Source organism: Magallana gigas, chromosome 2 (assembly GCF_963853765.1).
Source record: "Magallana gigas chromosome 2, xbMagGiga1.1, whole genome shotgun sequence".
Classification (NCBI taxonomy): domain Eukaryota; kingdom Metazoa; phylum Mollusca; class Bivalvia; order Ostreida; family Ostreidae; genus Magallana; species Magallana gigas.
Window position 1 is genome coordinate 14,251,463 of NC_088854.1, and position 14,783 is coordinate 14,266,245.

General features: G+C 32.9%; 1 protein-coding gene across 2 annotated transcripts in view; it reads right to left on the reverse strand.

Annotated features, from left to right (window-relative positions):
• The window catches only part of LOC105331984 (sushi domain-containing protein 2), an 18,240-nt gene extending 4,938 nt beyond the window's left edge, over positions 1-13,302 (reverse strand). The window contains exons 1-6 of one of the 2 annotated variants that reach the window (XM_034448090.2): positions 12,982-13,302; positions 12,307-12,600; positions 12,078-12,215; positions 3,115-3,277; positions 1,229-1,486; positions 432-574 (exon numbers count right to left, since the gene is read on the reverse strand). In XM_034448090.2, coding sequence (XP_034303981.2) covers positions 432-574; positions 1,229-1,486; positions 3,115-3,277; positions 12,078-12,215; positions 12,307-12,600; positions 12,982-13,251 — 1,266 coding nt within the window. In that variant the 5' untranslated portion in view covers positions 13,252-13,302. The other variant, XM_066075158.1, reaches the window with a different exon arrangement.
• Positions 13,303-14,783: the final 1,481 nt, after the last annotated feature.

A 14,783-nucleotide genomic window follows, 5' to 3' on the forward strand; every position in this document is an offset into this window, starting at 1 on the left:
AGCAGTTTCATTTTACGACGATTGCATTGTTGACAATAAATATAATTTTTTTTTCAAACAAAAAAGTAATGCAAGGAATGCCAGTTAAAGGCAAATATGACAGAATTATATTTTCAGTAGAAATAACATTTCACCCGAACTGCCCATGCCACCTCCCCCCCCCCCCCCCCCCCATACAAAAAACAAACCTGAGAGGAAAAAATGTCCTGTCAGGAATAATTAGCAAAAAGAGATAACTGTTAAGCGACCGATCAGGATACACACACAGTTGCTTAATTATAAGAATAGAAATGGCCATGCCTAAAAAAAAATCATCGAATGTAGTAGGTTTACTACTAAAGCGTCTTATTTCATTGTTTTTGCTTTAAGACATGTAGATATATTAAAATATTATTCATGCATTACTTTTTACTAATATTTCACAATTTTACCATAAGGAAAAATAGATGTATATCAACAAAATTGTCTTCTTGTAATTCTGGAACATCCGGGTCCCAGGATATATTTTGTCGTCCTGAGAACCAATCAGGTGCGTTTTGTCTGTAGACTCGATGCTTACTGTTGGCAGGATTTACTGAAATACAGAGTAAACGTTTTAAAGATGCTCTTCAGGATGAACTAAAATCTCTTTTCGTTGTGAACAAAAAAGTGTTTATATTAATTTGTTTGATGTTTTATATGAATTCAAAAATGTTCTTTGTTGGTTTTTCTATTTTCATATTATTTAGCTTGAGATTCATAAAAACGTACGCGTGAAACTAAGATAACAGTCGTAAAGGCATGAAGGTCATACATAGTTGATCGTTTATCCAAGTTAAATTCGTTAAGAGCAAACCAAAAAATAAATTAAAATTAAAATTAAAGAACCTTATCTGAATACATTACAAAAAAACCCAAACACCCCCGTCCAGTTAAAAATACATGTACATGTATAGCCATAAAAGACCAAAAAATAACTCTCTTCCCAATCTTAGACCGGTGTCAAACAAAATTATTTGGGAGGTCTTGATAAAATCAAAATCTGTTGAGTTCAAGATAACATGCGCATTGACTTTTTGCGTAATCCCACAAAATTCATTTTTGTTTGCTTGATAATTATATCTCTAAAGAGAGGCCAGTTTTTCGGTTGTTATATTTGGTAAAAAGTTTATACGTTTTGAACTTATTCTTTGAAAAGCCCACCAATATGCATGGTGAATGTAATGAAGAAGACAGGTAGGCTACTTACAAACCGTGTAAAGACCTTGAAATGTACGGTTGTCCCCCTCTAGGTTCTCGATTTCAACTTTTACAGGGGTATCCCCAGTGTGACTAAACAAAGGTGTGATGCAGGCGAAAGCGAATTCTGATTTTCTCTCGCATTTCTTTTGAGGTGATCCAGAGAACGACACCTTAATTATAGCATTTTGTTCTATACATGGACCACTGATGATCAAATACTGGCCTCCCAACATTGGTCCATATCGTGGAACGATTGTCATTTTTCCTTAAAAAATCAACAGAATATAGGTTAATCCTAAAACCATCACTATTATACAATATATATTATACACTATATATATATATATATATATATATATATATATATATATATATATATATATATATATATATATATATATATATACATAAAAAAGGGTTTTATTACGATTTTGAACATTTCTTCACATAACATATGAAAAAATCATTGGTCATTGTAAGTAAGATAAATTTTTTTTTCGAAACATATACATGTACCGGAATGAGCGTGGGAAGGCGTGTCGGGTATTGTGTTAAAACAGCCGGATTATGTCTATAATAATATCATAATAATATTTAAAATTGAACTGAAGTAAGAATATGTTGAAAATTTTAAAGTTGATTGATAAATGAAATGAGCGGTATCGAAAACCCTGTATACAACAATGAAAAATGATTGTTAAAACTTTGGGTCAAAAGTATCGCATGAATATATACGTATTGAGTTTATCTAATCGGTTTTAGATGCATCGTACGGGCCGTATTTGTTCAGAAAAAATTCGTTAGACATTGTACATGTAGTACTAAAGAATTAAAGTCGATTGCCTGATATTAGTTTTAAAATGCATTTTTATACAAATTAAGAATTGATGCCTGTCCATAATGCTCAAAAAGTTGAAACCAGTACAAGTTATTAAGTATATTATAATATGAATTGCATGAGAAATTATTTAACGCTGAGTCACAGTGTATAGACAAAAAAAATTGCCTGCGCAGTTTTCGTCTCAGCGCTAATAAATCTTATCGCTCAGCAATGCCCAATTATCGTGCATTATATAGTGGGTCCAATGTAAGAAAGAAATTCGAAAATGTGCAAAAACAAATGCATTTCTAAAATACCTTGATAAAAAAAACCTACATATTTTGTTGTTGTACATAAACATTAAAGCTGCTTGGTCCGATTTTTTTGTAATTACAGTATCAATTTTTTTTCATACAAATCATTTATCTTAGAAAGTTATTGACTTTCTCCTATTTACACCAGCAGAATCAGTCTCCTTTCAAAGTTAGAAATATTCAAAGTAAATAAAAATAATTTCTCTTTGGGCAAACGAAAAAACAAACCAAAATGCATCACGGGAATGTTTAGAAAAGAAAACCGCTTGGTTTCGTCCCCCGAATGATTGGGGTTATTCAACCCGCTTGCTATGCATCGATTGTAAAGAAAGCAGACTTTAGAAATATTAGCGAACAAAACGTACACATGTTGATTTGTAATTTGTCTGATCATTTCGACCTTTATTTACAACGATGTCAAATTCGTAATACAACCATACCCGTCTCGTCGTCAGGGGTGAAATTTAACATGAGGCGAAATAACGCGGTACCTTTTAATGTAGTTTGTTTTTGTTAGCAAATTTTGTACGTATTTTTCTTCATTGAAATTTTGCATAATTGACGGGTAAAACTACTGCAATGTATATTATTATACATTTACTAAGCATAGCCATCGTTTAAACGCGTGCATAAAATTTGATATAAAATCGGATCAAGCAGCTTTAACCAACAAACTTGTAAATAGAGAGAAAACTGATTGATAAAAGAATGTTTGAATATTTTGTAATGACCTGTGATTGTTTATCAATTGATATATACCCTCTGTATTACATCCTCCATCACTGATATCACTTGCATCAATCCTAAACGCGAACTTCCCGGGTGTTTCCACGTTTGAATCCACATCCACATTTATGATATCAGGGCTGCGTGAAGCGTTTACGGTGAAGAAAACATTTCCATCGCCAGCATTAAATCCAACCTTTAGGTATATGTTTACATAAGAATCATGCAATGCGTGCATATATGATAAGTCAAAACATTCAAATATAGTTCATAAAATTATTAGTTTGGAGTACAGCAAAAATAAAAATATATACACCTAATTTAAGACATCCGTACTAACTGCTGTAATGGCAACGTAATGCATTTTATTTAAGAGGAAATATATTTTTAGACGGGGTCACGTGACCCCGTCTATCGGTTTACTGTCAGCCGAATTCTCAAACCGGAAGGCACGCGTAGAACACATTGAGTCTACGCGTAAGAAAATAGTGCAGAAAGTTTTCATGCATTTCAGTAAATATATATCATAAAAACACGCATTAAATCTTTTAAGTCCTCTGTGAATAAACAAAGTTCTATATAGAAAATAAACAATAGTTTTATTGATCAAAATATACTTGCTCGGGTTCAAATGTGGAATGAGTTACGTAACTGAATGCACAGCGCCGTTGACGATTCAGTTGGTGTACGAGCTCATTAATCAATAGAAGAGGTTGATGGTGGAATCGAAATTAATGCAATGTGCCAATTTTGAAGAATTGTGAATTTTATTTTGACAATCTTTGACCTGAATACTACCAATCTTCGATTCATGCTCAAGCCGAAGTTAAATCGGGACGGGTTATACACAGATGCAGGGGCGTAGCTTGAGATAATATTCTAGTGAGGCAAATTTATTGCGGCAGGGGGTCTGGGGGCCGGGGGGTTCAGGGGACGAAGCCTCCCTACGAAAAATGAATTTGGGAGTTTTATAATGTGAAAAAAACCATTGTCCGATCAAAAATTTTGTTATTTTACATTTCAGACCAGCATCTATTCACAGTAATGTCTTATACAAATTTTTGAATTATAAGAAATTCAAAAATTGAGAACACGATTGTCCTGTACTTAATTTTTTAATTTTTTTAATTCAAAAATGTGTATACGACAGTATTTGATAAAATAAAACTTCTAACATATTTTAGATGAATGATCGTTTTTATTTTAATCGTTGTTTTACTTCAAAAATTTAATGGGCCGATTCGGCGTTTTTTGGAGTTGGCAAATTTTGTGAGAATATTGTCAACTGAGACCATTCGGTGCACATGAACAAAAAGAAAGGCAAGGCCAACCAGATGGTCTTCGGTCATTGTTGACCTTCCCCAATGTTTCAAGCGTCTCATTGCAGAGAAAGCTCTCTCACATAAGACTGAACCAACAGGCATGGGGAGTAAAATGCGGAATATTACATGCAAATTGGGATAAAAGTCAAAAGTCGGCCAACATAATAGCATTGCTGTAGAATAAAATTTCTACTATTCGGGAGGAAAAATCCCATTGATGGTAAAAAAAAAAAATCTTAGTGAGGCAGTTGACTCATTGCCACAATGGAAGCTACGCCCCTGAATGTTTTACAAATTAAATAGGTGTTTCATTGGCTTCCAGTCTACTAGCGGTATGACTGCTGTTCGTCTCTAAAGGAATTTTGTACAAAGAAAATAAAAACAAGTCTGAATTTGCCTTCTCGTTCGTTGACTTTTTAGTTAATTAAACTGAATTAAAATTTTAAACAATGCATTGTAAGCATAATCTATAATAGATTATACATTTTGGAAGATCTATACATCATATGATATATACAATATTATCGATTGAAGAACCAAGTTAAATGTTAATGTTCATGTTTTCCGGCTTAGTTGGAATCAGGCTTGGGGTGAATTACATTGTAAAATAATGCATTACATTAGGCAAAAAAAATATGTGTGTGTTTCCAGTTTCCCGACCAACCCTATTTTTTATGCGCCGACCCTAACACTTTTTATTCCAAATCCAGATTACCAACCGTAATTGGTTTAATTATAGAGTCTTTAGAAATAAGAGTTCAAAAAACGCTTGAAACAATTCAATAGAAACCACCATTTATCAAAGCTTTTTTAAGATTTCTAAATGTAGATTAACAGCATGATTGAAAGTTATCCTTGGTTAGTTTAGCTAAATTATCAATGCAATAACTAGTTTCTTAGTGCAGTGATGTGATAATAAATTAATATAAAGATGTACATGAAAAAAGCAGAGGCAAATTTTTTTAAATTTCTGTTGGTGTGGAGACTGCCGACATCGTAAGTCTTTAAATAGGCCTATTAGTCCAGTCATTCTATGGTTATACCTCAAACTAATTGCAACAGAAATGTTTTTTGTGGAATTCGTGAGAAATATAACGTATAAAAAACATATCAAAAATCGAGAAAAATCAAAATAGGGGAAAGTCGTCAATTTTGGCCCCCCAAAAATCTAGATTTTACTTCAAATATTATGGAAAGATATGGCGCCCGTAGATTAAGAATGACGATATGGGAGACAACTCGTAATGGTCAACTGCAGACGACGCATCTAGGTTCCATCCTCTTCATTCTGGTAAGTTAATATAAAACTTATATATAAAAGTTGTATACGTATTTAACATTCTTAAGAGTTAACGCTACCATGCAAGGTATTTTGGATGTTTTTAAAAGGCGTAGATACACGGGAAACGTCAAAATGTAGTACGCGGCAGAAATGAGCTCATTTCGGTTTGCCAAGGTTTCTAAACCAGAAATCACATACAAAACAGCTCTGTTTTTTATATTTGGACTACAGTATATACATTACATACATTAATAGTCCCGTAAAAAGGGAATTTTATTCTTATTGCCAGGAGTTGCTGACGAAAAAAAAACCTATGGAACGCCGATAGTGCCAAGTTCTACCGATAATCAAATACAAAATCGATGCAGACAAATTGTGTTATGGAGCTACCATTTATTTTTTCATGTTAGTATGGGGGCTAGGATGAAATGAAAAAGAAAATAGTTTGAGGTTTGGTCATATTTTGGCTAGAATGACTGGACTATATAGCAACAATCATTCACATTATAAATATGATTTTAAAATGCTGCATTTCCATTGCAAATGAAATTTTTAAAATTAGTCTTAAGCCATTCAGTAAATATTCATTTAAAAAAAAAATATTGAAAGATTGAATTCTAAGGCTCTCGTCTGATCAACCAGAATTTCCTCTGTTTCTGAATTCAACACATACAGTTACGATATTAATGTCTATTGTTATGTCAGTTGACCAGGAAAACAGAACTAATAACTACTATATACAATATATTTGTGGTAATGAGTATTAATCTCTGTTAATCTATAGTGGCTGTCATATTTATGTTTTTTATTTACCTGAAATAAAATCTTTGTATACATTTCAAATTAATCTTAGATTTAAGTTGTCACTATCCAAAATTGCTCCACCTGTAAAATACATTTTCTTAATGTATAGAAAAACCATATTCTAGGAAAGGGGAAAACTTCAAAGCTCATTAAAAAAAAAGCCGACCTACCTACCCTATTTAAAAATTTGATGAAATAGGAAACACACATATATTTTTTTTGGCCTTACCATTACTTCATGAATTAGGGCATTAAATTACCATTACCATTACTTAATTTTCTTGAAGTAATGCATTACATTACCATTACATGAGATATACAAAAGCTCACTTTGTTTGTTAAGGTGCCTCACTACACCTTGAAATAGTTTTTCAAATCAGCAGAAAATTACTTGATTATGATAGAAAGCATGATTGATAAGAAGGATATATGTCAAATAGGCGAAAAAATGTGCAATTTTAGATAAAAAATGATATTTTCAAAAATTTCATTCAGTAAACATAAACAAAAGCCCCACGTAGTGTCTTAAAAAGTATAAGTCTCGGTGTTGTGAAGTACCTTAATTCAGCAGTTTTAGAGTTTTCGGGGTTTTCATAAAACTTTTATTACGGATACCGTCCGACTTGTGGATTTTCCCTTGGATCACAAAATTGAATAAATCTAATGATTAAAATCAAAGTACTGAAGTACTGACGGGAGTTGATTTTATCGATTATCATTTATTTTAAAATCAACTTATCTTGCGTGGCAATTAGTTTCTAGTCTGTATTTAAATTACGCACTTTTTATAATATGAATTTTAATTAGACTTTTCAGACAAGAATTTAGAGAAACCCCATACTGGTACTGTACCAGTTATCGGCTAAGACCAGTTATCGGCTAATCTGAGAGTTCGGGTTTATAGCACGCGACAATCCAAGATTTTTTAATTCAGTCGTCTTTTTTTAATAAAGAAAAGTAAGTTTGCTTGAAAACTTTCTTGAATATGCTTTATACATGAGCTTAAACGATCAATGTTTACCGCTGATTTTACATCTTTGCACTTTCAGCAGTGGGGGAAGTGACGTAATAAGTTAAAAATAGAATATTACCTCTTTGTGATACGTTATATTATATCCCTTCTCTGATTTGACATATAATATCAATACATTTAACATTATAAACAAAAGGAATTCACTAATTTCCGAGAGATTCGTAGCGCAATTGAACGCCTGATTGCACAATTATGTATTGAATAGTCTACGATTTGCTGCATTACCGTATGATGATAAACGAATAATTTTATGAGTTTTGTTTATAATGTATCATGACCCCGACTACTTTAGTCTGACCCCACACGGGGCATAATTCAAACTACATTTGGCAGAGTATAAAATCAACATGAACACGGATTTTATCATGATGTTATTATCACGCAGCCGATAACTGGTACAGTAAATCTAACAACTCGGCAAATTCGGGGCGTGCTAAAAAGCACAACACAAGATCTTTTTGGTTCTAAATATAGATATAAACTAACAGATTGATAAATAAGGATTTCACTTTTTTAAAGTATGTCAAGTTTTATCCAAAAAATATCAAGAAATAAGGAATTACGAAAAGAAAACGTTAAATTTTAGCCGATAACTGGTACAGTGCCAGTATGAATCATGTTGTGTAATATTTAAAGATAGATATCAAACTATGTATTAGTAATCGAAACAATTCTAAAAATTGTATGGATCCAAGCACTATTGATATTGAACTCCAGTCTCGTTCAACCAGTCGCTCAGCTGCTGTCTCTGTTAATCTCCGACAAGCAAGAGAGCCTCTCTGTTCGTCGGAGATTTACGGAGACAGTCGAACTTTTGGCTGAATGAGACTATATTAAACTCTGGCGTAGGAATACATGAGACTACATAAATATCAAAATTGTTCATATTATATAAAATCTTACTATTTTCAAAGTGTTTATAGATACGTTTCCTTGAAAAACAATGCTTCAGCATACATTAGGTCGAATTTTTCTATTATATTCAAGAACTAAGACTTGTCAGCGACGATGATTTGTGCTTAGGTCCAAATACTGTTTCACGTTCGGTTTGCCAGAGTGACTGCATAGGAGAGTTGATTAAAATCAACTCCCAATGATCTACTTTGATAGTTATTTGATTTTCCCGGTTAGTAGTAATTATTAAAAATTTTCCTTGGGGTCTTATTAGTCCCGTACCGGTTTTCACCGGAGGGGACTATAGCTTTCCTCTGCGTCCATCAGTCCGTCTGTCTGTCCGTCCGTCTGTCTGTCCCACTACAGTTTTCCACACTTTTTTTCTTTATGCGTTTGAGGAATAATAAGAAATTTGCTGAACAGCTTCAAAATGTCAAACTACAGATCAAGTTTACACTTTTGTAACGTCTGGTTGACATATTTTCGAGAACATTAATTCTTTGTATTCCAATTTTTGAATGTTCGGGTTCGATATTCTGCATAACAATGCATTGTTTTCACAATTTCCACAAACCAGTAGGGGAAGTGTATTGCTTATGCAATACTCTCAGAATGCTTGTTTTACATGATATACCGTTGTGTCAATTTCCTACAATTATGAAGGCTGGGATTGAGTAAAATTTAGACAAAGTATCAGACAATTACAAAAAAGCCGAATTAACATAGATTGTAACATGTAATTCAAACTCATAAATTTTGGAAGCATATTCGAAGAAATCCAGAACAATTACAAATTCAAACTTTCAAGACCCCGTCTTTTAGTACTCTCAGTACTTTGATTATTTTACCTAATCAAATCAAATTTTAGAATTAAGGAAGGAGTCTTCTCGTTATCAAACATACTTCTTATAATAAGAAATTCATGACATTTTAACACAGTCAAACGGATCATATTACCAAATGATTCTATCAGTTTAATCAAATTTGACCTTTTTGTTTTCGCATAAAGATCAGGTCAAGGTCACTAACTTTTTCCTCAACGTAAAGGATGATAAAAATAAGTGTAGCTCTTTGTAGTTCTGTAGACATTTGTTTAAGATTTGAAGATTCTATTCTTCAAAAAAATTATAGAATATCAGAATGTCAATCAGCATATACTACTAGATTGGAAATATTTAAACTAAAATTTGTTATTGCTTAGTCCACATTTCCTCTAATTTTCTTAAATTTTGAAGAAATTTTGATTGTTTTTTTGTGCTTCCAATAATAAAATATTTCTGATGTTTATGTATTATGAGGACTTTATATAAAGATATAAATTGACAGAAAAGCTAATATATTGACCATTTGATAAGAGAGAAAAACTGATGTTAGTGATTTTTCACAAAAATCAATGTATAGAATAGGGGCTTCAAAAAGCTTATAAAAATGTAATTTGCTAGCCAAATCATATTTTAAAAACATATTCTGAAACCCAAGTATTATATCATCAGTTCACATTTGCAAAAAAAAATCCAACATTAATGTTATTGTTTTTAAAATGCTAACTTTAAACAGACTCATTTATCTGCACCAATTCTGAATTGCGAAACGTGTGATATTTTCCTACGCCAATATTACGCCAAAAATATAGTCCTTGTAAGATTCTAAACATTGATTACTTTTTCTATGCCAAGTTGTATGATAATAAAAAAGAAAGAAAAATATACTATTTTAATTTCCTTTTATCTTGATTTAATGAACGATTAATTAAATTTACGTTTGACAATTCGAAAACCAGAAAAAAACTCCTTCCTAAATGTGAAAACCTGACTCGTAAAATTTTATTTGTTATTCAAAATATGTCCGACAAGATTTAAATGTCAGATTGACATATAAGGTATGTAATAAAACTACAACAATCCTAACTTTATTAGTCCCCTACCGGTTTCACCGCAGGGGACTATAGCTTTCCACTGCGTCCGTCAGTCCGTCTGTCTGTCCGTCCGTCTGTCCGTCCGTCCGTCTGTCCGTCCGTCCGTCCGTCTGTCTGTCCCACTTCAGTTTTCCGTTGTTTTTTTCTGCATGCGTTTGACGAATGATGTGAAACTTACTGAGCAGCTTCAAAATATCAAACAGCAGACCAAGTTTATACTTTTGTAGCGTCTAGTCAACACAATTTCCAGAAAGTTCGTTATCGGGCTCGGTGTGAACGAGGACATTATGAGGTCAGTAAAATAATAAATAATATCGTGCATTATTTGTTTTATTACATTTATCATTTCTAATAACAAACAAATAAGTTCTGTAAAATGGTGTCAAGTATTGTGTAAATTTTAACGGCAGGGTTTTATCATTATTATTATTACAATCGGGTTCGTTATCGGGTTTGGGCTGTTGAATAATATACTTTGTTATACTTTCATGTTAAATACTGAAATCTGATTGGTTAAGACGCAGTTAATAATATTTACTATTACCCTCAGCGTTAGCAACGCACTTGGCAACGGGTAACATTAAAAAATGTTACATGCGCGAAAAATATGCGCGTACGGTTCGCTGTAGAATTCACGTTATTCCTATATAAAAGCAGTAAAATTTTCTTAAAAATTTTAAAAAAGACATTCAGTATAACAAAATAAATAGTGCCTGTTTGGGAGGATAACAGTTGAAATTGACACCCCTCGAAAACCATTGTCAACCTCCGCTTCGCGTCGGTTGACAATGGTTTTCTCGGGGTGTCAATTTCAACTGTTACCCTCCCAAACAGGCACTATTTATATAAGACTTCTGTGTTTGCTTTGCTTCAAATATGTACTTTTTTTAATGGATTTCTGAGATTGTTTGCTGTTAATTATAATCATTTTTAATAATTTCATACTTTACAATTACTACATTTATGATAGGGGATATTTAAATTAATATACAGGGTCTCAAACTATTGTCATTCTTAATCAAAGGGGTTACCGGTAGGGGACGTGTATTGCTTATGCAATACTCTCAGAATGCTTGTTTACGTTATTTTGTGTTTAGATATATATATATATGTGAATTCTAGGATAAATTATTAAGAAGTGTTTGCCATAAATCCCCTGGCTAACAAATTGAGAAAACTCTTCGAATGATTTCTATTATAAAACATACATAGAAACATTCTCTTACAGATTTCACATTGAAATCTTAGGGCGCAACTTCTCAATCAAAATGTATTTATAAGGTTTGTTATTTTGAAAACATATTCATGTCACGTTGCATAACCTGTTTCATTTCACATTTCACTCTAGTTTAGAAAATGATTGTTTTAAAAACAATTATTCAATAACATATTGTCAGACTGAATGTTTCATTTTAAACACCCAAATACATGTTTAGTTTCATAAAATTAATGAAGCCTTTGGAGAGTGATATTTTGATAGTTTTTATACTATATTATCGCTCATTAAAATTCGAGTTGATTAAACTCAAAACGATTGATTTCCTATTCGCATTTGACTTTATTCCCGGTACCAAGTATTTTTGTATACTTATAAAATACAGACAAAACTATTTATTTTGTGTGGGTATCGTAAGTTTACGCTCTGCTTTCAATTGGTAACTCGAAAAAAATATGTTTGTAATAACAATACAGAGTAGGAATAATGAAATGTAGGGACTGGATTAAACAAAAGTATAAAGAGAATACCTGAGCGGGGGTTCCCCCTAACCCAGTGGTACTGTTTCCTCCACTTGCTGTTCCTGTTGTCCACTGTATGTCTTCATAGTTGTATATTGTGAAGGAATGCTGGCCGTTTGTTATCAAGACTGCTTGAAACGTATTAGTCTTTCAAAGAAAAAGTGTGAACAAATTATAATGGAATTTTAAAATCATTATGAATTATTAGCTTTATAACACTTATTTTTTAGTACCATACCTTTAAACATCCTTCATTAGAGCATCCGAAAAATGCCACGTGGTCCCACGTGGCAATAAATACCCATGATGCTCTAAACTTAAAAAAATCGGGAAAGTAAGCTCTGACTTCGTCTGTGGTCCTGTCTAGCAGTTCCTCACTTATACTTTCCCTGTACCACACTGTCCCACCCAGGTTTGTATTAATGTCAGCCCAAAATGGAGCTATCATCCTCGCATCATTCGCAATAGGAAATGGATTTGGGGTGAATGTTCCTACAGGTTGTAGAAAAGAAATAACTCCGTTTGTGTTTACCTGTGTATAAGGAAAAAATATAACGATAACATATCAATGATTGATTTTAGATCACAGAAACTGATAAAATATGACCTCAGTGAATTGTTTGGTAATAAATCCATTTGGTCGATTTTTGGTTTATTTGCGAGAAAAATAGTGTCCTTATTAACAAATATTCGTTTAAGAAACTGATAATCTAATATTAAATAATGGTATTTTAAACAGAAAAAAATATTTTATTTTACTGTTATTGGTGTCTATAACTGCGTTTTATCCTTAGATTACTTATTTATCTCTTAGTTGGTAAAAACGATAAATACCATACTCTGCCCCCCCCCCCCCCCCTTTTTGGCACAAAGTCATATTCACCAATAAAATAGTTATTTGTTTTCTACTTACAATTAATGTGGAATGTTGGTGATTAAAAAAAGGGAAAAGAGTTGATATGAATATCTCTGGCGAACTTCCATCGTCATTTTTTTCCATGGCAGTATCTCCGGCTTGGTCTCCAAACGGATAAAGGTCTTTTACCGTTAGTCCTAATGCAGGTCCAACAAACAATGCAACCAACCACAGACTCAGCATGGCTCCACTCAAATAAATTAAACAATATATCACGGTAAACAAAGAACAGCTAAATGGGTTTATTGCGCATTTACATGTGCACATGCTGCAAGCACTTCAAGCCAGTTTCATCTGGTGAGCATCTTATATGTAACAGTGTCACAGTTTTTACCAACCCTGACATTGTGATGAATACGTTGACCGAATTCTATTGAAACAAGATTGTAGAAAACTTGGAAATTGTTTGCGTTTACTTTCAAATATACCGGTACTTTTAAAGATGTTTTTAAAATGGAAAGGCATACGAAAACATCCCTGCTAGTACTTAAAGTAACATCCGTATATATATAATTATCAACGACTCGAAATTACACATGATATACGAATTCTCTCTGATGCCATACGCTTATTTTCTGAAGAGTTATTACGTAATATAGCATAGTACTACAACTTTTAAATGCAGTTAGTTTTGTTTGTGAGCAATTAGCCTTAAATAACACATCTAAGGGTAACGTCTTTTTGGGTCACCCGTACAGGAGTGTGATCTAAGACGCTGGGATTAAATCAAAGTACTGAAAGCCGGGCTCTTTTGGTGTGTCTTTATGCATACGATTGTGTAGTAAAGACTGAAAATAAATATCTCTCTCTCTCTCTCATGCTTTTAATGTCGACAAAGCGTCGGAGAGCGACCAAATTTTGTAAGCGGCTATAAATAAAAATATGTCTGTCTACTATAAAAAAAAATCAACAGTTGCTGCCTTGAATTTTGCAACAAGCGTTATATATTCAATCCCCATTTCTTCAACGCGCAGCAAAGTAGTTCATGGAAATTCATACCCATTGTATGTGTCCAAAATGCATAGTCTTGTTTTTAAAACACGTTATTAATATGAAAACTAAAAAAGGTAGACAATTCTCTCGAAATTAAAAAAATTATAAACAAAATACCAACACTTTTGACAAAACGTGGCTCTTTGTGCAACTATTTGGTAAAGTGGAAGCTTTTACTTTGACGCTGTTTGGTTTTCTTGTTTACTTTTGAAGTTGTGCTATTTATAGTAACATTGGCGATTTGCCTGCCTACAGCCAGGACTCTGATTTCAGCAGAGCCCTGCTAAAAATTAATACCTTATTAAGGAAAAATGTAATTATAAAAATTGATGCAATCGCAGCTTCTTGGGCCTTTCCGGCAAGCTCGGAAAAACACCTCGAATATATTACCTAGGCGTCCATGACAACCCCCCTTTTTATAAAACTTAATAAATACAACAAATTTTACGATCTATTGAAATGTGAGTTAGACTTCATTAAAGTCAATGATATACCCTAAAATATTCCATAAAAGTGACTTACAATGCTGTCAAGCCGATATTTATTTTAATGGGAAGCGACTCCATTTTGTATAAAATTCTAACATCCGGTGATGTTAATACATTCGAGGTGTTTTTCCGAGCTTACCGGAAAGGCCCGAGGAGTTGCGATTGAACATTGATGATCAAGATGATGCATGTAAAGGACTATATTTTGTGTTTCGGACAAAAACGACCTACCAACACACTACACCGTCACATATTGCTGGAGAAAGACTGAACGTAATAAAAAAGTATTTACTCAGACACCAATTGCATGTTCTTTAA